The sequence below is a fragment of the Bufo gargarizans genome, chromosome 11, assembly GCF_014858855.1.
Source record: "Bufo gargarizans isolate SCDJY-AF-19 chromosome 11, ASM1485885v1, whole genome shotgun sequence".
Classification (NCBI taxonomy): Eukaryota; Metazoa; Chordata; class Amphibia; order Anura; family Bufonidae; genus Bufo; species Bufo gargarizans.
This window is the reverse complement of record NC_058090.1, coordinates 95280279-95304293: the sequence shown is the minus strand read 5'-3', so window position 1 is coordinate 95304293 and position 24015 is coordinate 95280279. Positions and strand designations below refer to the sequence as shown.

Genomic DNA, 24015 nt, shown 5'->3' with positions numbered 1-24015 from the left:
TCATGTTAGAAAATTTAGAAAAATGCAATGTAGAGCAACTTAACTGGCACAGAGCATAGACACATCTAAAAAGTAGCTGTTCTATTTAAATCAATTCAAAGGAAAATGGGGTGTTGTCTGCTTCTGAGAAAAACAAGGTTCAGTCTCCAAAGGCGACAAGGCTTCTCAGGAGTGAACCTCTCTAGCCTTTCTGCTGCCTGAGGGGAACTATAGAAATGCGCCCCCCCCCCCCCCCATACCCTACGGCTTTATCGAATAGCAGATCAGCCTGTGTGAACAGAACGTTCTGCCGACAAACATTAGATCTATACAGGGACGGATGATTATAGTAATGAGGGGTTGATAGTTTCATATAAATGCAGCTATCACTTTTTTATCAACGATCAGGCAATTATAAAATATCGTCCCATGTACAATGGCCTAAGGCTTCGTTCACATTACCGTTTTTCAGTGATGTGTACTGTGCACATTTTCCATGGATAGCACATGTACCCATTGATTTTAATGTTTGTTCACATCTCAGTATTTTTTTTTTACTGACCATGGGTCAGTGAAAGATTTCACAGAGACATGCTCTACTTTGGTCCGTGATGCAGACGAAACGCACCCATTATAGTCTATGGGTCAATGAGAAAACACAGACACAACGTGGATAGAGATTTTGAGAACATAAAATTTTCCGTTGGCGAACGCGAGTTTCTACAAATGTTCGCGAACGTGCGAACCGCCATTGACTTCTATAGGCAGGCGAATTTTAAATCCCACAGGGACTCTTTCTGGCCACAATAGTGATGGAAAAGACTGTGGCATGCCGGAGGGGGATCCATGGCAAAACTCCCATGGAAAATTACATAGTTGACGCAGAGTTGGATTTTAATCCATAAAGGGGATAAATCACCTAACAATCCTAAATTTTTTTGAACAATGTGGTTTAAAACATCCAGTGTGTGTATACGATCAGGTATGATGTTGTATCGATCAGGTAGTGTAAGTGTTACGCCCGCTTCACAGACATTGACAGACCAAACTCCTCTTTTAATGCACCGCAAACAACCGCAAACTTCCCATTTGCACAAGGTTGGATACCAAGCTAGCCATGTCCCGTTGATGTCATTGAAGGTTTCTTCCTCCATCCAGCCACGTACAACACCAAGGGTCCCGGAAAGGTGAATTGAATTGATTTTTCTAATGGGGAGATGGTTAAAAAAACACTGGCTCCCTCCCCTTTGTTTGAATCCACGGTCACTGCGTCTGCGCCGTGCAATTTACTGTCACACCCGATATGAGTGCTATTTTCTATAGTTCTCTCTTCTCATCAGTTTAATCCCTGTTATGTCCCCAATCTGGGGTCTATTTATTAAATAGATTTTTCGAACGGGGAGATGGTTAAAAAAACGCTGGCTCCCGCCCCTTTCTTTGAATCCACGCCACGGTCACTGCGTCTGCGCCGTGCAATTTACTGTCCCACCTGATATGAGTAGAATTTCCTGTAGTTCTCTCTTCTCATCAGTTTAATCCCTGTCACGTCCCCAATCTGGGGTCCATTTATTAAATAGATTTTTCGAATGGGGAAATGGTTAAAAAAACGCTGGCTCCCTCCCCTTTGTTTGAATCCACGCCACGGTCACTGCGTCTGCGCCGTGCTATTTTATTGTCACATCCGATATGAGTGCTATTTTCTGTAGTACTATTCTCATCAGTTTAATCCCTGTTACGTGACATCCCCATTGTGATACGCAAGCCTCTTCACCACAACAAGGTTACGATCACGAAAGGGGAATTGACACTTGTATGTGCCTTTTTTTGTTTTGCATTTGCAGCCACAGGGCAGCACCAGAGGCCAGAAAAATTAGGCATGTACACATGCCTGAAAAACAATGCTATCGTTGCAGCCGCTGTTGTAGCAGCGGCCGGAAAAATTGATGTTTTCCGGCAGAAAGGTGACTAAAACATTGCGGCTTGAACCCTAGTTGGTGGCGGAGAATTCACGAAAGTCATCCGGTATGCAGACATTAAATACAGCAGCGTGGGGACCATTTTGAGGCCAAGGCATGTCATCAGGCCTTTTGTTAGTTAAACGTATCCCCTACTGTCAGTCCCTTCGGGATCCATGCCTCATTCATCTTAATGAAGGTGAGGTAATCAACACTTTTTTGACCAAGGTGACTCCTTTTGTCAGTGACAATGCCTCCTGCTGCACTGAAGGTCCTTTCTGACAGGACACTTGAAGCGGGGCAGGCCAGAAGTTCTATCACAAACTGGGATAGCTCAGGCCACAGGTCAAGCCTGCACACCCAGTAGCCAAGGGGTTCATTGCTCCTCAGAGTGTCGATATCTGCAGTTAAGGCGAGGTAGTCTGCCACCTGTCGGTCGAGTCGTTCTTTAAGGCTGGATCCCGAAGGGCTGTGGCGATGTGTAGGACTGAAAAAGCTCTGCATGTCCTCCATCAACAACACATCTGTAAAGCGTCCTGTCCTTGCTGCCGTGGTTGTGGTAGGAGGAGGATTACTTTCCCCTCTTCCCCTGTTAGATTCCCATTGTGCATCCCCCTTATAGGCTGTGTAAAGCATATTTTTTAGTTTGGTTTTGAACTGCTGCATCCTTTCTGACTTCTGGTAATTTGGTAACATTTCCACCACTTTCTGCTTATACCGGGGGTCTAGTAGCGTGGCCACCCAGTACAGGTCGTTCACCTTCATCCTTTTTATACGAGGGTTCCTCAACAGACATGACAGCATGAAAGACCCCATTTGCACAAGGTTGGATGCCGAGCTACTCATTTCCTGTTCCTCCTCCTCACTGATGTCATTGACGGTCTGTGCTTCCCCCCAGCCACGTACAACACCACGGGTTCCAGATAGGTGACAACAACAAGCACCCTGAGATGCCTGCTGTGTTTGGTCTTCCTCCTCGTCAAAGCCACATTCCTCCTCTGACTCCTCTTCCTCATACTCCTCTTGCAGCGTTGCCGCAGGTCCGGCAAGCGATGATGACAAGGCTGTTTCTGGTGGTGATGGTGACCACAACTCTTCCTCTTCTTCTTCACGCTCATCTACAGCCTGATCCAGCACTCTTTGCAGGGCACGCTTCAGGAAGAAAACAAATGGAATGAGGTCGCTGATGGTGCCTTCGGTGCGACTGACTAGGTTTGTCACCTCCTCAAAAGGACGCATGAGCTTACAGGCATTGCGCATGAGCGTCTAGTAACGTGGCAAAAAAATTCCCAGCTCCGCAGAGGCTGTCCTAGCACCCCGGTCATACAAATACTCGTTGACGGCTTTTTCTTGTTGGAGCAGGCGGTCGAACATTAGGAGTGTTGAATTCCAACGTGTCGGGCTGTCGCAAATCAAGCGCTTCACTGGCATGTTGTTTCGGCGCTGAATGTCTGAAAAGTGCGCCATGGCCGTGTAGGAACGCCTGAAATGGCCATACACCTTCCTGGCCTGCTTGAGGACGTCCTGTAAGCCTGGGTACTTAGACACAAAGCGTTGTACGATGACATTCAACAAATGTGCCATGCACGGCACATGTGACAACTTGCCCAAATTCAATGCCGCCAACAAATTGCTTCCATTGTCACACACTACTTTCCCGATCTCCAGTTGGTGCGGGGTCAGCCACTGATCCACCTGTGCGTTCAGGGCGGACAGGAGTGCTGGTCCGGTGTGGCTCTCTGCTTTCAGGCAAGTCAACCCCAAGACAGTGTGACACTGTCGTATCTGGGATGTGGAATAGCCCCTGGGGAGCTGGGGGGATTCAGTTGATGTGCAGCCAGACACCGCAGCAGAAAAGGACTCAGCCGAAGAGGTTATAGAAGAGGATGGAGTAGGAGGAGTAGAGGAGGTGGCAGTAGGCCTGCCTGCAAGTCGTGGCGGTGTCACTAACTCCGCTGCAGAGCCACGCATTCCATGCTTGGCAGCCGTCAGCAGGTTGACCCAATGCGCAGTGTAGGTGATATACCTGCCCTAACCGTGCTTTGCAGACCAGGTATCAGTGGTCAGATGGACCATTGTCCCAACACTGTATGCCAGAGATGCCATGACTTCCTTTTCAATCACTGAGTAGAGGTTTGGGATTGCCTTATTAGAAAAAAAAAATTGTCCGGGTACCTTCCACTGTGGTGTCCCAATAGCGACAAATTTTTTGAAGGCCTCAGACTCCACCAGCTGGTATGGTAAAAGCTGGCGGGCTAAGAGTTCCGTCAAGCCAGCTGTCAGACGCCGGGCAAGAGGGTGACTCTGTGACATTGGCTTCTTACGCTCAAACATTTCCTTTACAGACACCTGACTGTGGGCAGATGAGATGGAACTGCTCAAGGTTAGAGGCGGAGTGGCGGGTGGTTGAGAGGGGGCAAGGAGGACAGCAGTGGTTGACGTGGCTGAAGATGCTGGACCAGGAGGAGAATGGTGGCTTTGAGCTTGTGTGCTGCTTCTACTCGTCATCATGTGTTGATCCCATAGGCGTTTGTGATGTGCGATCATGTGCCTTCGCAAAGCAGTTGTAGCTAGGTGGGTGTTGGATTTTCCACGACTCAGTTTCTTTTGGCAGAGGTTGCAAATGGCATCGCTGTTGTCAGAGGCAGACACACCAAAAAAATGCCACACTGCTGAGCTTTGCAATGACGGCATTCTGGTGGTGGCAACAGCATGCGTTGATTCACGTGCTGTCTGGCTGACCTCGGGTGCCGATACATGCTGTCTGACTGTGCCACTAGCTCCTTGTGACGACCTCCCCTGCTTCCAACTCGTCTCCTCCTTCTCTCTGTCTCCCCTTCTGAACTTTCCCCCTCTTCTTCTTCTCTTCGAGCAGGCACCCACGTGGCATCCACGGACACATCGTCATCATCAACCACTTCACTTGTATCTGACACCTCAGCAAAGGAAGCAGCAGCGGGTACAACATCATCATCACACTGTACGTCCATGTGTGTAATGCTGCCTGACTGAGACATATCCCCGTTATCTACATCCCCTGGCAATAATGGTTGCGCATCACTAATTTCATCCAACTGATGTGTAAATAACTCCTCTGAGGGATCAAGTGAAGCGGCTGTGGTGGCTGTGGTGGTAGTGGTAGTGGTGGCGGCGGGGGGGAGAGTTGTAACTTGAGAGCAGGTGACCAAAGCTGAGCTGGAGGAGGATGGTGCGTCAAGGTTCTTAGCGGAAGCTGTTGAAGATTGGGTGTCCTGTGTAAGCCAGTCAACTATTTTCTCAGAATTTTTGGGGTTCAGGGTACGTGGCCTCTGAACACTGGGCACTATTCCAGGGCCAGTGGAAATCACAGCACCACGAACAAGACGGCCCCTGCGGCGTGGCCTGCCTCTGCCTGCCATTTTTTATTAGATAAGTGTTACTATGCGTGCAAGGTACTGTGCCACCCTATATAAGTGGTGGGCAGTGGGCACAGTACAGTCTGTGTGGGCCTGACACACACGGGCTTGCAAATGTGATTAGATCACAGAAAATTTTTAAATCAATTTTTTTTTATCTGCAAGGTATTTGGGTGAATGACACCCTGTAACGGTATGAGTGGAGGCCTAGCCACTAGCCAGTGGGCACAATACAGAATGTGTGGGCCTGACGCACACAGGCTTGCAAATGTGATTAGATCACAGAAAAATTTTAAATATATTTTTTTTTTCTGCAAGGTATTTGAGTGAATGACACCCTGTAACGGTATGAGTGCAGGCCTAGCCACTAGCAGTATACAGTGTGTGTGGGCCTGACACACACGGGCTTGCAAATGTAATTATGTCACAGAAAAATATTCAATAGAATTTTTTTTTATGTGCGAGGTATTTTCTGTCACACCCTGTATGAATGGTGTGCACTGTGCTGTCTATGACTAAGCCTGCAGCCTCTCACACACGGGCAGCCAGGCAACTGCAATATATATATACTGTATATATAATAAAAAAAAAAGCACACTGATGTACCAGCCCTGAAAAGGGCTTTTTGGGGTGCTGTCAGGACGCTGTCCTTACAGCAGATGAGTCTGTGGACACAGAACACTGCCCTAGCTAACGCTTTCCCTATTGAATCAGCAGCAGCAGCACTGTCCCTCCTCTCCCTGCGGCGTGGCCTGCCTCTGCCTGCCATTTTTTATTAGATAAGTGTTACTATGCGTGCAAGGTACTGTGCCACCCTATATAAGTGGTGGGCAGTGGGCACAGTACAGTCTGTGTGGGCCTGACACACACGGGCTTGCAAATGTGATTAGATCACAGAAAATTTTTAAATCAATTTTTTTTTATCTGCAAGGTATTTGGGTGAATGACACCCTGTAACGGTATGAGTGGAGGCCTAGCCACTAGCCAGTGGGCACAATACAGAATGTGTGGGCCTGACGCACACAGGCTTGCAAATGTGATTAGATCACAGAAAAAATTTTAATCGATTTTTTTTTTCCTGCAAGGTATTTGGGTGAATGTCACCCTGTAACGGTATGAGTGCAGGCCTAGACACTAGCCAGTGGGCACAATACAGAATGTGTGGGCCTGACGCACACAGGCTTGCAAATGTGATTAGATCACAGAAAAATTTTAAATATATTTTTTTTTCTGCAAGGTATTTGAGTGAATGACACCCTGTAACGGTATGAGTGCAGGCCTAGCCACTAGCAGTATACAGTGTGTGTGGGCCTGACACACACGGGCTTGCAAATGTAATTATGTCACAGAAAAATATTCAATAGAATTTTTTTTTATGTGCGAGGTATTTTCTGTCACACCCTGTATGAATGGTGTGCACTGTGCTGTCTATGACTAAGCCTGCAGCCTCTCACACACGGGCAGCCAGGCAACTGCAATATATATATACTGTATATATAATTAAAAAAAAAGCACACTGATGTACCAGCCCTGAAAAGGGCTTTTTGGGGTGCTGTCAGGACGCTGTCCTTACAGCAGATGAGTCTGTGGACACAGAACACTGCCCTAGCTAACGCTTTCCCTATTGAATCAGCAGCAGCAGCACTGTCCCTCCTCTCTCTGTGAATGCAGTTTCCGAATTAATCTAAAATGAATGCTGTCCAGGAGGTGGGAGGGTCTGGAAGGGAGGGTCTGCTGCTGATTGGCTGGAATGTGTCTGCTGACTGTGAGGTACAGGGTCAAAGTTTACTCAATGATGATGTATAGGGGGCGGACCGAACATCGCATCTGTTCGCCCGCAGCGGCGAACGCGAACAAGCTATGTTTGCCGGGAACTATTCGCCGGCGAATAGTTCGGGACATCACTAAACGTGGATGCCATCCATCAAACCACTGAATGGAGATGCTTCGGACATTAACTGTCAGCTGAGCAGTGTCCTTGAAATACGGGGGGCAAAACGGACATGGACCAAACATGAACATGTTCACAGATGAAACACAGACAATTTTTTTGTCATGGATGTGAAATGGACACAGACTTGTGAACGAGGCCAAAATCAGATGTCAGTGATTTATGGAAAGGCAAACCTATCCATTGATTTTAACATATTTATTCAAGCTCAAAATAATAAAGCCTGGTCAAACTATAATAAAGCAGAAGAACTTTGAGAAAAACCACACTTTTCTGCATTTTTTAGACTATAAGATGCACCAAATTATAAAATGCATAGAGATTTAGACAACGAAAATTAAGAAAAAAAATTCAAAAACACATTTCAGAACTACTCTGAAGGTTTAAGTTAGTTGGGGGATTGAAGCCATTTTGGTAATTTAGGTTACTAGAGGCACGGACCTTAGTATTGCCAAGTGTTCTGCCCCCTGTCCCCGAGCATCACCACAGGCAGCAAGCATAAAGAGAAGTCTTCTGTAGTGGCCATCTTGCTCCCCTTTTTACAGTGCCCTCCCAAAATGGTGGAAAGGGTGCACTGTGGTACGGAAAAGAGGGAGTAGGAGAGAAGGAGAGAAAGATACAGATTCAAGAGCAAAACTTGACCTTCAAAATTAATTGAAAGCAATAATCAGAATCCTGAGATATAGGAAGGTAAATTGAAAAAGATAAAATGTAGGAAAAGGGTATCTAAAAAATGTACATTTTGGCTCACGTCAGTTCTAAGTTAAACAACTCTTAATTACACATCAATTTTTTTTTTCTGTGATTTGCGCTATTTTTACACCATACTGTTTATTGTACAGCATGGCATGCCGTTAGTGATGATATCTGAGGTAGCCTGATTATCAGTGAGAAACATTACTGTTTGACCCGACCACAAGTATCGCCAAACTGGTATGGTTGTCTCTGCAACATAGTTTCAATATAGCCTGTTCATTTATTCCCAGGAGGGGAAACACTGCTGCGGAAGCACTGTCACAATTTAATTTCCCCGTTTTTTCCAACAGCATCCAGAGGCAGACGTTATAGCCACTCCGGTGCCACCTTTCTCTCTGTTAATTCTGGACTGACCTCTCATTGGGCCACCGCCTGCAACATCATTGAGAAGTCATTATCCAGGAACACAAGGAGGACTTACTCCTCAGCCTGGCTCAGGTTTCTAGAATTTCAGGAGAGGTACCCGAGACTAGACTTGGGCAACATCAAATACATACTGTCATTCGTATCGTATTGATACACCAACCTGGGTCTTTCACATAGTACCATCAAGCTGTATTTAGCAGGGTTGCAACACCACATGTCCCTCCAGGACCCCGACAGGCCATCTCTTTTTTCAGCGCATCCGGTTAAGGCCGTACTCAGGGGAATCCAAAAGCTGCAGCCAGGGTCAAGACTCACCCGTCTTCCGCCTTCCCGTCTTACAGTGGGCATTTTCCAGGATCTTGATCGAGGGCTGTCGCAGGCACCTTTCGGTGTACTGCCCAGCCTGGTTTTGAAGGCGGCAATCTACTTAGCCTTCTACGGGTAAGGAGAGTTCACGGTTACCAGGCCACAGGGTCACGCTCTTGCCAGGAGACAGCTGGTTCGTCACCCCCCCCCCCCCCCCTCTTCTTCTCACTTTGTTTGGAACACTCGAAGACACTGCAACCTGGCAAAAGCGTGGAGGTCAAGTACTTCCCTTCACAGAATGCCTGGTGTCCAGTCAGAGTTCTGGACCAGCTGCTAATTGCTCTCGGTCATTCCCCTCCGACTCCCACTTCTGACGCGTCAACCTCCACAATGAAAGGCTGAGACACATCAGGTTGCACCAGAATAGGAGCAGAAGCAAAACATTTCTTTATTGCAGAAAAAGCATGCAATGCCTCTTCAGACCAGACTGAGAAATCCACACCTTTCTTGGTCATATCGGTCAAAGGCTGGACAACAGTAGAATAATTCAGGATAAATTTTCTGTAGTAATTAGTAAACCCCAAAAACCGCATCAGTGCTTTCTCATTCTCAGGTCGATCCGAGGAAGAAAGCAGATAACCCAGGAACTGCAGCTCCTGAACAGCAAACACACATTTTTCTAACTTAGCATATAACTTATTCTCCCCAGAGGATCAGTAATACTTGTCTAAAGTGATCTTGATGAGTTTCTATATCGGGTGAGTAAATTAATATGTCATCGAGGAAAATAACAACAAACCTACCAACCAAATAGTGAAAAATGTCATTGATAAAGTGTTGAAAGACCGCCGGAGCATTAGTCAACACAAAGGTCATGACCAAGTTCTTGAAGTGGCCCTCAGGGGTATTAAAGGCAATCTTCTATTCATCCCCTTCCCTGATTCTTATATGATTATAAGCCCCTCTTAAATCCAACTTAGAAAACACCTTGCCTCCGACAATCTGATCGAATAAATCCGGGATCAAGGGAAGGGGATAAGGATCAGGGACAGTGATAAGATTTAGCTCCCAGAAGTCTAAACACGGTCTAAGGGTCCCATTTTTATTTTTTTAACAAAAAAGAAGCCGTCAGCCACCGGTGACTTAGATGGTCTAATATGTCAGTTTACCAAACTCTTGGTAATATACTCTCACATAGCGACTCTTTCGGGTTGGGAAAGATTATACAACCGAGACTTTGGAAATTTAGCCCCGGGAATAAGGTTGACCGGACAATCATACTCTCAGTGAGGGGGTTACTTCTGATCTCCACCCTCTAGAATACGTCAGAAAAATCTGAAAGAAATGGGGGTAACACCTTAGTGGATACCATAGAAAGTGACACGTCGAGACAGTTGTCTATACAGAAATCACTTTAATTACTGATCTGTCTTGCTTGCCAATCTATGGTAGGATGATGTCTGGTCAACCATGGTAAGCCTAGCACTAGAGGGGCAGGCAAACCCTTCAGTACAAAACAAGAAATGAACTCAACATGGGAATCACCCACCCTCAAAGAAATATCATGCACCATATGAGTCAAACACTTTTGCGAGAGAGGGTCGGAATCAATAGCAAACACAGATATCCCCTTGTTTAATGCGCTTGTTATAAAACCATGACTCTGAATGAACTGATAGTCCACAAAGTTAAACCCTGCTTCACTGTCAACAAATACTCCCAATTCAATATTTTGGGAGTCTAGCGCCACCATGGCAGGAAGGAGAACTCGGGTACTACCGGTAAAAGACAAAAATACCTTATCCGACTCCCCACCCACACTGGGTAAGAGAACTAGACCCATTAGTTACAACCTTTTTTCTTTTATTTTTCACCTTAAGGTTTAATATAAGGACATACGTTAATAAAATGTCCTTCTTTACCACAGAAGAAACAAATTCTTCTCTGAACCCTGAAGTTCCCATTACCAGGGCATGAAGAGATCTGTCCCAATCGCATAGGCACATCACTAGACACGAGCTCGAGTGTCTCTGTACCCCGCGGGATAGAAGAGGCTGTTTCCCCATATGGTAGTGCATCCGAGTGAGGGGAACCTTGCACCTCTCTCTCAGGCATCTATCAATCCGTACGGCCAGGGACATAGCCGCCTCCAAAGAATCATGGTTTTCGTGGAATGCCAGGCCATCTTTTAGTCTTTTAAACAGCCCTTGACAGAATTGACTACGTAGTGCTGGGTCATTCCACTCCGAATAAGTCGCCCATCTCCAAAATTAGAGCAATATGACTCTGCAGAACGTTCTTCCTGACTCAAACTACCCAGCTTAGATTCGGCCAGAGAAACCCAGTCTGGGTCATCAAAAATAAGGCCCAGGGCTCCGAAAAATTAATCCACCGATCGGAGGGATCGAGAACCGATCTGTAGAGAAAAGGCCCAGGACTGAGCATCACCTTTCAATAGAAAAATAATAATCCCCACTCTTTTATTTTCGTCCAAAGAGGAGAGCGGACACAGTCGAAAATATAGTTTACAAGATTCTCTGAACCGAACAAAACTATCACTCGACTTTAGGTTCAAGGCTGCCCTGGTTCCCACTGACGGACGCCTGAGAATTCTGAAACTGTGCAACTGAATTACGGAGGTCAGCTCCATCCATAGACAATCCCTGCATGCGATCCACCAGTGCATTAACAGTATCAATTTCTGCACAAAGCAAAGAAAATAACGACGGTAGGGGGCGGTTGATAATGTCGCAAACCCTAACTTAGGGAGCGGGGAATGAGACAGCCGGTACCTTCCATCATGAAGGGACCAGCGTCTCCCTGAGACCTAGAAGCAACACATGCACAAAGGAGAAAACAGGAGGACTTAGCTTGAGACGAGCGGGAAGTAGAGGATCCACAAACAACCAGTATAGAACTCCAGAAGGAAAATATCAACCACAAAGTTAGCAGAAAGAGGCGGACTAAAATAGAGCCTCTAAAACAGCTAACAAGCAGAACCTGTGGAGAGGTGAAATGCTGCCCACAACAACAAGCAGAAAGGAAACACGGAAAAACCTGTCAGATAGACTCACGTGCTGCAAGTCTATCCGATCTTCTCAGATCCCTCACAGGACAGGCAGTGACAGCCATTCTGTGGACTTCTCATGCTGTTCCCACCCTCCCCACTTCATGACTGGGCCACTATTTTGCCTTTCGGCCTGGCTGACATTATCATTTATTTGAACCTTCTTCTGATCTGTCAGAAGGAAGGAAAAATGAGACGCACAACGGATTCTGTCTGTGTAGCAGCTGTACGGCCTTTATGGTCCCATCAGAATTGGCTTATGATTTGGTAGCCAAAAGCAGGAGTGGGTACAAAACACAGAAGACATGCAAATATTCCATTCACGTGTCATCTCTGTTTTAGATCCACTCCTGTTTTTTTTGGCTTTAGCAATCCTGATGGATTACTGACTAAATGCTGACCGAGTGAAGGCGGATGCTCAACAGACAGGATCCGTTTTTTATGGGTTATGGTTCTGACAGATCAGATGAAGGGCAAAATACTCAGTAACATCAACACAAACTTACAGCTGACTCCCTCTCCACTCTGTCGGGGGGCTCTACTTGTATAAGCGTTTAATAGAACAGGTTCTGTAGACATCTCTGTGGAATCAGCTGACGACGGTGTAAAAGGAGTGCGCTTCTTCTTGGCGCTAACATCGACCTGTAAGACTGAGTTCATACTTGAGTTATTTGATCAGTTTTCGCCCCGTGACTGCCCAAATAAGTGAAGTGTGCAGTGATTCTAAGAGCGACCCCTGTCATCTGCATGTCATACGGACTCACAGTATTATTTCACTACCACAGCAGTCTCCCTATGCGTGTTACTGCAAGGCACAGTGTTCTACACCACTATACAGGTTCTCAGCAGCCAGGAAAAAGCCATTTTGAATGCAATTTGCCGCAAATACATTCGGTTCGCCAAATTTTTCAAAAATTTGGCGAACCGGCCAAAACGAATTTTCTTAAAATTCGCTCATCTCTAATTGCTACTTTAACAAACTTAGGTAAGTATAAATCATCCACAGATACTTATTGGAATTAATTGTTAATCTTAAAAGAGGTGGTAATTGAGCTGAGATTAATTATAACTACATCACTGTCCCTTGCCACCTGCTGTACTGAAATATATAATGACTGCAGAAAAACATGCTGCAATACGTTCCTTTTTCACAGCCGTATGACACATTGAGCACTGCTCCATGTGGACAAATTCTGTGAGTCCTGCTTCTGTGTCCACACAAGTAAGTGTCAGGTTTTCCTGTATGAGTTTGTACAACTGTTGAGCTGTCAATCACCATGTGTGAGAAGAGGAAGCCCGGCTCAAAGGCTTTCTCTGTGAGTCCTGTCAGCATTTAAACCATTTTCTACAAGAAAATACCTAATGATAAAAACTATATATTGCACAGTACAGCAGCAAAATGCTCATTTGTAGGGTTACGCATCCTTTATGTGGAACAGAAAATGATTGTTTGTTGGCAGCGCATGGTCCTGTGTAAGCAGAGATGTACTGCCGACAAGTACTGAATTGTATGGGGATGAATGATCGTTTATCCCCAGAGGAAATGATTGCAGCAGGTAAATGCATAGAAACCTAGAATGTGTCGGCAGATAAGAACCATTTGGCCCATCTAGTCTGCCCAATATACTGAATACTATGGATAGCCCCTGGCCCCATCTTATATGAAGGATGGCCTCATGCCTATCCCATGCATGCTTAAACTCCTTCACTGTATTTGCAGCTACCACTTCTGCAGGAAGGCTATTCCCTGCATCCACTACTCTCTCAGTAAAGTAATACTTCCTGATATTACTTTTAAACCTTTGCCCCTCTAATTTAAAACTATGTCCTCTTGTAGCAGTTTTTCTTCTTTTAAATATTCTCTCCTCTTTTACCGTGTTGATTCCCTTTATGTATTTAGCAGTTTCTATCATATCCCCTCTGTCTCGTCTTTCTTCCAAGCTATACATGTTAAGGTCCTTTAATCTTTCCTGGTAAGTTTTATCCTGCAATCCATGTACCAGTTTAGTAGCTCTTCTCTGAACTCTCTCCAAAGTATCAGTATCCCCCCGGAGATATGGTCTCCAGTACTGAGCACAATACTCCAAATGAGGTCTCACTAGTGCTCTGTAGAGCGGCATGAGCGCCCCCCTCTGTCTACTGGTAATGCCTCTCCCTATACCCCCAAGCATTCTGCTAGCATTTCCTGCTGCTCTATGACATGGTCTGCCTACCTTTAAGTCTTCTGAAACAATGATCCCTAAAAATCCCTTTCCTCAGATACTGAGGTTAGGACTGTATCACTGATTGTATATTCTGCTCTTGGGTTTTTACGCCCCAGGTGCATTATCTTGCACTTATCAACATTACATTTTAGTTGCCAGATTTTTGACCATTCCTCTAGTTTTCCTAAATTCTTTTCCATTTGGTGTATCCCTCCAGGAACATCAACCCTGTTACAAATATTTGTGTCATCAGCAAAAAGACACACCTTACTATCGAGGCCTTCTGCAAATTCACTGATAAAGATATCAAACAATATGGGTCCCAGAACAGATCCCTGAGGTACCCCACTGGTAACAAGACCATGGTCTGAATATACTCCATTGACTACAACCCTCTGTTGTCTGTCCCTCAGCCACTGCCTAATCCATTCAACAATATGGGAGTCCAAGCCCAAAGACTGCACTTTATTGATAAGCCTTCTATGTGGGACAGTAGCAAAAGCCTTGCTAAGGTCCAGATAAGCGATGTCTACTGCACCTCTGCCATCTATTATTTTAGTCACCCAATCAAAAAAATGTATAAGATTAGTTTGACATGATCTCCCTGAAGTAAACCCATGCTGTTTTTCATCTTTCAATCCATGGGATTTTAGATGTTCCACAATCCTCTCCTTAAGTATGGTTTCCATCAATTTCCTCACTATTGATGTCAGGCTTACTGGCCTACAGTTGCCCGATTCCAGCTTTACAAGCTGGCAAGGATCACAAATGAATTTGTTCATTCCCAATGATTACCCTGTGAATCAATCAGCATAAATGGACCCTTTCAGTGTACTTGTCTCATGGTAAATAACCTATCAAAATATAGTGTTGGGCGCAAATATTTTCGAATCGCGAATTTTATTCGTGAATATCGTCACTTCACAAAGATTTAGATATGGTGCCATACAATCGTATTTGCGAATATTCTAGATTTAGTTTTTCATCAGAACCTATGATCCCTCCCTGCTTCTTGCTTGTGGGCCAATGAGAAGGCTGCAATATCTTTGTCAGAGCTTAGCAACATCCCTAGCAACCAATAGGAAAGTTGCCTCCCCCTTACTATATAAGAAACTCCCCAGCAGCCATTTTCTGCCGTTTTTTGCAGTTCTGAAAGAGACAGCAGTGTCATTGCTGTGCTCTGCTGTGCTTTACATTAGATAGTTAGTTAGTTAGTTAGTTAGCTTATGAATATAATACAGATAGTTAGTGGGAGATAGTCAGTGTAGGTTAGATAGTGATGTAGTCTAGATGATAGGTCCCAGTGCAAGGTGTTAGGTAGTGTGATAGGAATTACTGTTTCTCTGCCGTCCATACATACATGCTACAGACATAGTGCTGTGATTTCACAACAATACTTAGTGCACCAATCAGTAATATGTAGTCAGACCTGCTAAAATGTAAAGTTGCACGTATTGCGCAAAAATATGTGCATCATTAATTGCCGATTTTCACAATTGCGAATATATTGGAGCACTATATCTGCATATAAAGCTATTGTAATGTTCTGCCATGCCAACCATTTTCTCCACTGTCAGGAAACTTCTAGCAGTTTGAAAAATGTAGCAAAAGTGACCCACGGCATATGCGCATATTACATTGCCGATTTTTGCAATCAAGAATATAATATATGACGAATATTCTCCAAAATATTTGCGAACTATCGCAAATTCGAATAATGCCCCTGCCGCTCATCAATATCAAAGAATTTGGGCTGATAACATAAGTGTTATGCTTTTATATGTCAGCTTTTATTATATAGAAGTATAGGAGGATAATTATGACATTAAAGTCAAGCTAAGATATGTTGTTCCTTAAAGGGTTGAAGACCAGAACAATGGTGATAAAGGCAGTCTACTCTGAAGAATGCTAAACCAGTGCTCTTTAGTAAGAATATAGTGTATACAAAATAAACCATGGGAACCTTTAACTGTTTTATCTCTTAGCTACCATTCCCCAGCTACAGTGCATCTAATGGAAGATTCAAATCGAACATCTCCAGGAGGATTCATCCTTCTTGGCCTGTCCAATGTCCCATATCTTCAGGTCATCTGCTTTATTGTGTTCTTGATAATATATATGTTAACATTGTCGGGGAATGTTCTACTGATTATCGTGGTGAGGAACAACTCAAAGCTCCACACTCCCATGTACTTCTTCTTGACTAATCTCTCCACAATTGACATCTGCTTCTCCTCCACCGTTGTGCCTAAAATTTTTATAAATATTATTTCCAAAGACAGAAGTATTTCTCTGGTGGGATGTGCACTTCAAATGTATTTCCACATGGCATCGGGAGCCACAGAGTGTGTCAAGTCTGTTTTCAAGTTAGGTAGGATTTATAAGACCCCGAAGCAAATTTTTTGACTGATTCATTAGAAACAGACCCAAAACTAATTTCAAGAAATTTGCTTAATCTACTCTTGAATTGTGTCTCTATTTTAACACATCTAGACAGTGGGCTTTTTGCCCATTCTTTCAGAAAAGCAGTTTCAACTTGTTCATCTTAGATGGGTTGTGATGGTGTTCAGCAGTCGTCCAATGGTGTACAGTAGTCTGCCACCTGCTTTGTCTTTGTAACTTGACAAAGGATGCACAGTACTCCAAAACACATTGTTTGATGAGGCACCATTCTCAATAAAGACTGGTGAATCCAATCTGTATGTCGATCTTGTTAATTGGTGGTTTGAGCCTGGATGGAAAAAGCGATATACAGAAAGATTGCACAGCAACCAGCATCTTCATGTTTTCTCACCTCACAGTCCCATTCTGAAGCCAAGCACTATCAATACCTCTCTGCCCCTCCTAGCAACAGTGTAGTGCAGAGTTTTAAGGCTACAAAGTACACACTTATGTCAGTGCCAGGCCCTTTCAGGACCTTCTTTAAGGCCAGCATCCTTCTCATCCTAACTGGCAGCTGGGAAACTATACTTCATGCTAGTCGTGCTAGTGCCACTCCAATCAGCTCCACCAGTCCACTACCCCACAGGCTACAAGGTGCACATCCAATGTAAGGCAGGTACTTAGAAGAAGGGTGTCTGTTTGCAGCTTAGATCCTTTCAATAGAGCTAACCTCTGAGGGTCCAAAGAATTGAAAATGATGGCTGATTTGCGTTTGCCTCTGCAAAATCTTCCATGTGAATGGTTCCTTAGATTGCACAGTTGCTATTGATCACAACATCTAAGTGGTCAAACGACCAGGATCATAGGTTACTCTGATCCTGGGTGATACAGCGGCAGCATAGCTGTCAATCACCACTATTATCCATAGCCATAGCACAACTTAATTCAAGGCAATTCATAATGTACAGTTACGTCATGGTTCTTTAAGAGGTCTAAAGAGTTGTCTGCCTTTGAGAATCCCCGTATATGAGAAAGCTTCCCAGAGGCTATGCTGACCACAGGGTGTCCTGCTGATGAGACTCTCAACAATCAACTATAATCAAGTAAATACTGCAGCACCACCAGAAGAGAAATAAAGCATTACATACTTCCTATTAAAATCAATGAACTGGACTGTCCATGTAAATCAGGTCCTCCAGAGATAGAGAGAGACATTCCTTGTAGCCACTCTCTACTCTGACCAATAGTTAAGAGTCCTGAATGGGGGAACCCTCTGTAATCTTAAACCTCTTAAAGTCTGTAACCTTGAAATGACTATAATGATATAAATACCTTAAATGCAAAAAGTTTATATCTACATCAAACTTCAAAATCTTCTCAAACAAAGAGCTGAGGATATGCTGTAATAATCTAAAGTTATTTTCATCTACGGGGAATCTATTAAAAGTTTTCACTTCCTTGTCATCCACTAAAAGTTTAAGAAAAAGTTAAAGTAATCTTTAGAGACTTCAGACTAACCTGGGGACTTAGTTTGGCTCAAATGATCTACATAGAAATGTAAAGTTCATAATCTATAAATGTCAGCATTCAACTCAAAGCTTTTTATATAGAAAGTGCAAACTCCATCTTGTATGTTTTGTACATTTTAATAAAAATCGAATTCGATTTTTTTTTTATAATGAACAAATTATGAACAAATGCTCAAATAGTATATTTCAGTTTGGTCACCAGATTCCTGGAAGCCAAGGTAAGTCCATGGCTTATTATGATGAACGGTTAATAGGGAAATATAGTAAAAGATTTAAACTTTTAACAATAACTTTTACAATAATCGTACTTAGAAGTAGCACTTCCATCTTGGTTTACAGATGTAGGAGACCTGAGTGCATAGACGTATTAATTATAGCTTCATGAGCTCTGTGCAAAATTCTTAAGAGGTTTTCTGGAATTTAAATACTGATGGTCTATCCTTAGGATAGGCCATCAATGGATGGAGCAGTGTAGTACTGGTGTCAACTTTCAGCACTGGAGTTACTGCAGAATAGCTGGTCACCAGGGGTGCAGAGCATTGGACCTCTGTCGGTCAGATGTTCTGTAGTAGTTTAAGGTATGGAAGTCAGCACCGGAACTACCCAGGTTGGCCCAATGTGTAGTGGAATGAGCTGATAGCTATAGATCTGCTCCCATTGAATTGAATGTTGCAATAATCAGATCTGTTCACTATAAATGCATGGAGCTGTGTAATTCCGGGCATCAGAGTTACTGCAGAACAGCTGAGTGGCAGAGGTGCTGTGTTTTAGACCCCTGCTGACCTGATATCTGGTACCGCAGGCCTCTTTAACTATGAGATGGTGCCCGAAAACCAATCCAGCAAAATCTGCTTTCAGAAAGCCACATGGCACTCCTTTTCTTATGAGCCCTGCAATGTGCCCATACAGCAATTTATGAGCACATATGGGGTGTATTTGTAAACTGCAAAATAAGTGTAATAAATGTTGAGGTTTATTTTGCTATGTTACAGGAAAAATCGATTAACATAGAAAATCTACAAAAAAAGAGTGAAATTCAGAAATTTCACTTAATTTTCCTTTAATTCTGATGGAACACCTAAAGGGTTAACCAGGCTTGTAAAAATTAATTTTGAATCATTTCATAGGTGTAGTTTCAAAAAATTATGGCCGGCTTCTAATATGTAAGCCCCTAAAAATCTCTTTATCACTGAATTGGTTTTTTCAAAAAGTGGGTTTTGGAAATTTTCTTGAAAATTTGTTGAAAATTCTAAGCCTCCAAATATCCTATAATAATAAAATTACATTACAAAATTATGTCAACATGAATTAGAAATACGGTGAATGTTAGGTAATAACTATTTTAGGAGGTATTACTATCTCTCTAAAAAGCTGAGAATTTCAAATTTAGGACATTTTGAATAAAAAAAAATCTGTACATTTTTTTATAAATAAAGGGAAAAAAATATTGACCCAAATTTACCACTGGCATGAAATACAATGTGGCACAAGAAAACATTCTCTCATTTGGTTGGATAAGTAAAACCATTCCAAAGTTATTACCACATAAAAGTCACACACATCAGGTTTGCAAATATTAGCCTGGGAAGGAAGGTAAAAACTGGGGTGATAGTGAGAGAAAAAAAGTAAAAAAAAAAAGGTTTTTAAAAATTAAAAATACATATTCACATAACCCTCCTTTCTGCATATTAAAGAGAAACAATAGATAAATAAAGAACATTAGCATCGGCATGTCCCAAAACGCCTGAACTATTAAAATACAAGCATATTTATCCTATACGGTAAATGAGATAACGGCAAAAAACAAACTGGCTGAATCATAGTGTTTTGGTCACTTCACTTTCTAAAAAATTGATCAAAAAGTCATACTTGAAATGGTTTCGATAAATATCGCCCACCAAAAAATTAGCCCTAACACAGCTCAACAGACGTAAATATAAAAATGTTATGAGGTCCTGAATATGGCGATGCAAAAAATTAAGTTTAATATTATTTTATTTTATTAAAACATATGAATAACTATATAAATGGAAATACACTGACCTGGTGAATAATGGTCACCAGGGAAAGCTCTAAAAATGAAACCCATAAAAAGATGGAATTGCATATTTTTTTCCAATTCCACCCCATTTGTAATTTTTCCCAGCTCACCACTGCATTGTATTTAATATAAAATAGTCAGAAGAAGCGGAGAGGGTAGGATACAGCAACGGCGCAACCAAGGTAAGCGAAAATCCACTAATGACACTTTAAGGTAACACGTTTCAGCCCAGCTTGACATTTAAACAGACATTCTGGTGGTAAAAACAGTGGGGACGGGATATATAAATGTGAGGGGGACACATAGACAAATACATACAATGCAAATAAGTACAATGAATGGATAAATAATTTAAAATATACTAAGGTCAAGAAATAGGAATAATATTACATTAAATCCTTCAGGACCCTGCCATTTTTCACTTTAAAGGGAACCTGCCACCGGGATTTGGTGTATAGAGCTGAGGACATAGGTTGCTAAATGGCCGCTAGAAAATCCGCAATACCCAGTCCCCATAGCTCTGTGTGCTTTTATTGTGTAAAAAAAACAATTTGATCCATATGCAAATTAACCTGAGATGTGTCCTGTACATGAGATGAGTCCAGTGTGAAGGAACCTAGCACCGCCCCGCATACTCAGAATCTCCTCCTTGCTCCCCGACGCCATAGCGCCGTAATATCGCGATGCGCGAGCTAGCGCATGCGCAGTTCCTTCCCTGAGGAAGGAACACTATGATGACACTGCGCATTCACTGAAAATGGGTCCGCAAATACAGAGATGCGGAATGGTGCGGAACAGAAGCATGGAACGGAACCCTACGCTACGGAAGCACTACGGAGAACATGTCCTATCTTTTTGCTAAGCGGCCAGATCGCGAACCCATTAAAGTGAATGGGTCCGCAATCCGCTGCGGCTGCCCCACGGATGGTGTTCTTGCATTGCGGCCCTCATTTTGCGAGCCGCAGCACGACCACGGGGCGCACACATTCTTGTGCAAGAGGCCTTAGACTACTGCAGAAGATTGTGACCTAGTGGTTCTTCTGGAGCTTAGTCCAGATCCTTCTATAGGGTTAATTGATGAAAACCAAGGAACTGCCAGGATAAAGTCCTTAGGAGTAGCCTAAAGTCAAATTTGTTGGTTGACATTGGTTCCACACCCAAAGCCTTAACAACTACACTGAACGTGTCTGACAAAGAAAAGGTATCCAGATTCCTTTTAACTAATATAAATGAATCAAATATCACATCATTTTCTGTAAGAAAGTCCCATAGCCTAACTACTCTTACAGTATAGAACTCCATCAATGAGAATGATTTGAAGACCTTTTTTCTTGAAGATGAAATGAATCTTAGTTTGCTTAAATTACAATCCTAGGCATCAAAAGATAACCGGAGAAGCCTCTGCATTGCTGTTCAAATAAATATATATATATATACACATCTTTTAAGTGTTCATAGAAGTTCACTAGATTTTAAAAAACTTACAAGGCAGCCATGGTGATAAGTATGACAAAAATTCTTTAAAAAAAAAAAAGTCATAATACATGAAAGGGTTTACCTGGGGCTTTAAAACTCATAAGGATAGACTATTATTATTAAGTTGATTGGGGTCTGACTCTATGCCTTACAGTTCGAAAAAGACAATCGTATCCTCTTCATTGTAATGGTCCTAATCTATATAAATATCAATATTTGACTCAGATCGTTCCATCTTTTAAGTGTTGGTAGATGTTTACTAGATTTCTAAATTATGTGCAAGGCAGCCATACCTTAGGTACATTGCTAAGGCTACTTCCACACTAGTGTTTTCAATTCCGCTATTGAGATCCGTCATAGGATCTCAATAGTGGATGAAAACACTTATTAACTCATAGGATTGGTGGTGGTCCCAGCAGTCAGGTGCCCACAATCCAATACTCATCACCTATCCTGGGGATAGAATATAAGTTGCCATGATAGAACAGCATCTACAAATGGAGGATGTCAGCAGTTTCGACTTCTCTGTAAGTGACATATAGGTGACGAAGGGAATTGTAAAAGCATACCTATGTGTTGACATAGGTTCCTAATATTTCAAGTTTATTACTTTAGTACACGCTTTATAGGTGGCTTTCATAATTGCATTATGTTGGAGTCCAAAAAAATTGAAATATCAAAGCTAAGCCAAGTGGGAATGGATTTAAAAAATTACATTGGGACTGTTATGTAAAAAAAAAACTGATTCTGGTTTTCAATTTCTGGTGTTACTTACAATATGAACCCTCTGTAGTTGGCTACACAAGTTTTACATGGGAGGCCCGTTTACATCCTTCTGTATAACTTTTCTCAAAAAAGTCACTGTAAATAACTACTCACATACCTTTGCTATTTTTTTAAGGTTCTGGGCATTTCTATAGAGAACTTCAACCAAACACTTCCAAAATGGTTCTTCTTGAATGGAATATCTACTGTCCCTCACCTCAAAATTTTAGGGTTTCTTCTATTCGTCGTGATGTATATGATTACATTGGCAGGAAATTGTCTTCTTCTCATTACAGTAATGCTCAGCCTAGCATTACACACCCCTATGTATTTCTTCCTGAGTAATCTCTCTTTCATTGACATTGGTTTCTCCTCCACCGTAGTTCCTGTAATCCTCAGAAATACTCTATCTGCAGACAAGAGTATTTCAGTGAGGGGTTGTGTTTTCCAAATGTTCTTCTCATTAGTACTTGGGGTAGCAGAATGTATCTTACTTGCTGTCATGGCTTATGATAGGTTTGTGGCCATATGTAAACCATTACACTACAACATCATTATGAACATGAGGTTTTGTATTATTTTAGCCATAATACCATGGATTTTTGGTCTCATAAACTCCTTTATACAAGTGTCCATCACCTGGCAACTTCCTTTCTGCAGATCTCATCATCTTAATAATTTTTTTTGTGAAGTACCTGCCTTCTTACGACTATCTTGCAGAGATCCTTGGCTTAATGAGATAGCCATGTATGTAGCAGCTGGGATCATTGTTTTGTGTTCTTTTCTCTTGACATTGATTTCCTATGTTTTTATCATTTCCACCATTTTGAGGATCCGTTCCTCACAAGGAAGGCATGCGGTTTTTTCTACATGCACCTCCCACCTCACTGTCGTTATTCTTTATTATGGAACCCTCATGTCCATCTATCTTCAGCCTCGATCTTCTCATTCTCCAGAGACAGACAAGGCAGTATCTGTTCTCTATACGTTGGTTACTCCGATGTTGAATCCCATCATTTACAGCATCAGAAATAAGGAAGTCAAGAAGTGTATAATAAAGAATATAAAAAACAAGACAAACTGTCTAAAAACATGACATTATTTATTGTAATGAACCATGAAACAAACTATAATAAAGCAGAAGAGATTTATGAAAACCACAAATGATTACTTTTTCTCTATTTTTTAGACTATAAAACGCACCAAATTATAAAATGCATACAGATTTAGACAATGGAAATTAAGGAAAAAAAATATTTCAGAACTACTCTGTAGGTTTAAACTAGTTGAGGGATTAATGCTACCTATCTTGATAATTTAGGTTAGAAGAGGCACTGAAAATGTGCACCTTTGAGCAAGATGTGACTAGTAGAAAGTGTAATGCACGGAGAGCAAGATGCGAGTGTCTTCAGCAATACAGTCAAGTGGCAATGATCCACCAGACTTCAAGTTAAGTTTTTGCATGACCCTAGAATTGCTCAGTGTTCCACCCCCTGCCTCCGAGCCTCACCACAGACAGCTTAAAGCATCAACAGAAGCCTTCTGTAATGGCTATCTGGCAGTCCCTCACAGCGCCCCACCAAATGGGGACAGGGTACACTGTGGTAAGGAGGAAGAGGAAGTGAGCGGGAAGAAGGAGGGAGAGAGATTCAGTCTCAAGAGCACAACTTGACCTTGAAATTAAAATGAAAGTAATAATCAAAATCCTGAGATATAGGGAGGATATTGGAAGACTGGAAAGGCATTGATAGCGGAGGAAAAAAAGAAAGAGGCAGGAAAAGGGAAATTAAAAAATCTAATTTTCGGCCCACCCCAGTTTTAAGTTAAACAACTATCAATTACA

General features: G+C 42.6%; 1 protein-coding gene across 1 annotated transcript; it reads left to right on the top strand.

The window, feature by feature from the left end:
- Positions 1-13258: 13258 nt before the first annotated feature.
- Positions 13259-23268, top strand: LOC122921432 (olfactory receptor 2G3-like). Its single transcript, XM_044271410.1, has 3 exons — positions 13259-13331; positions 15979-16263; positions 22589-23268. Exons 1-3 carry the CDS (start codon positions 13259-13261, stop codon positions 23266-23268), a joined length of 1038 nt encoding a protein of 345 aa, XP_044127345.1.
- The last annotated feature ends 747 nt before the right edge of the window (positions 23269-24015 follow it).

What these genes read in the sequence shown, in the direction of transcription:
- LOC122921432 (XM_044271410.1), top strand. Translation starts at nt 13,259, where the DNA reads ATGTACTGCCGACAAGTACTGAATTGTATGGGGATGAATGATCGTTTA. An exon ending in AGAGGAAATGATTGCAGCAG is followed by an intron (nt 13,332 to 15,978) that starts GTAAATGCATAG and finishes ACCATTCCCCAG; the next exon opens with CTACAGTGCATCTAATGGAA. An exon ending in TATTATTTCCAAAGACAGAA is followed by an intron (nt 16,264 to 22,588) that starts GTATTTCTCTGG and finishes CTCTATCTGCAG; the next exon opens with ACAAGAGTATTTCAGTGAGG.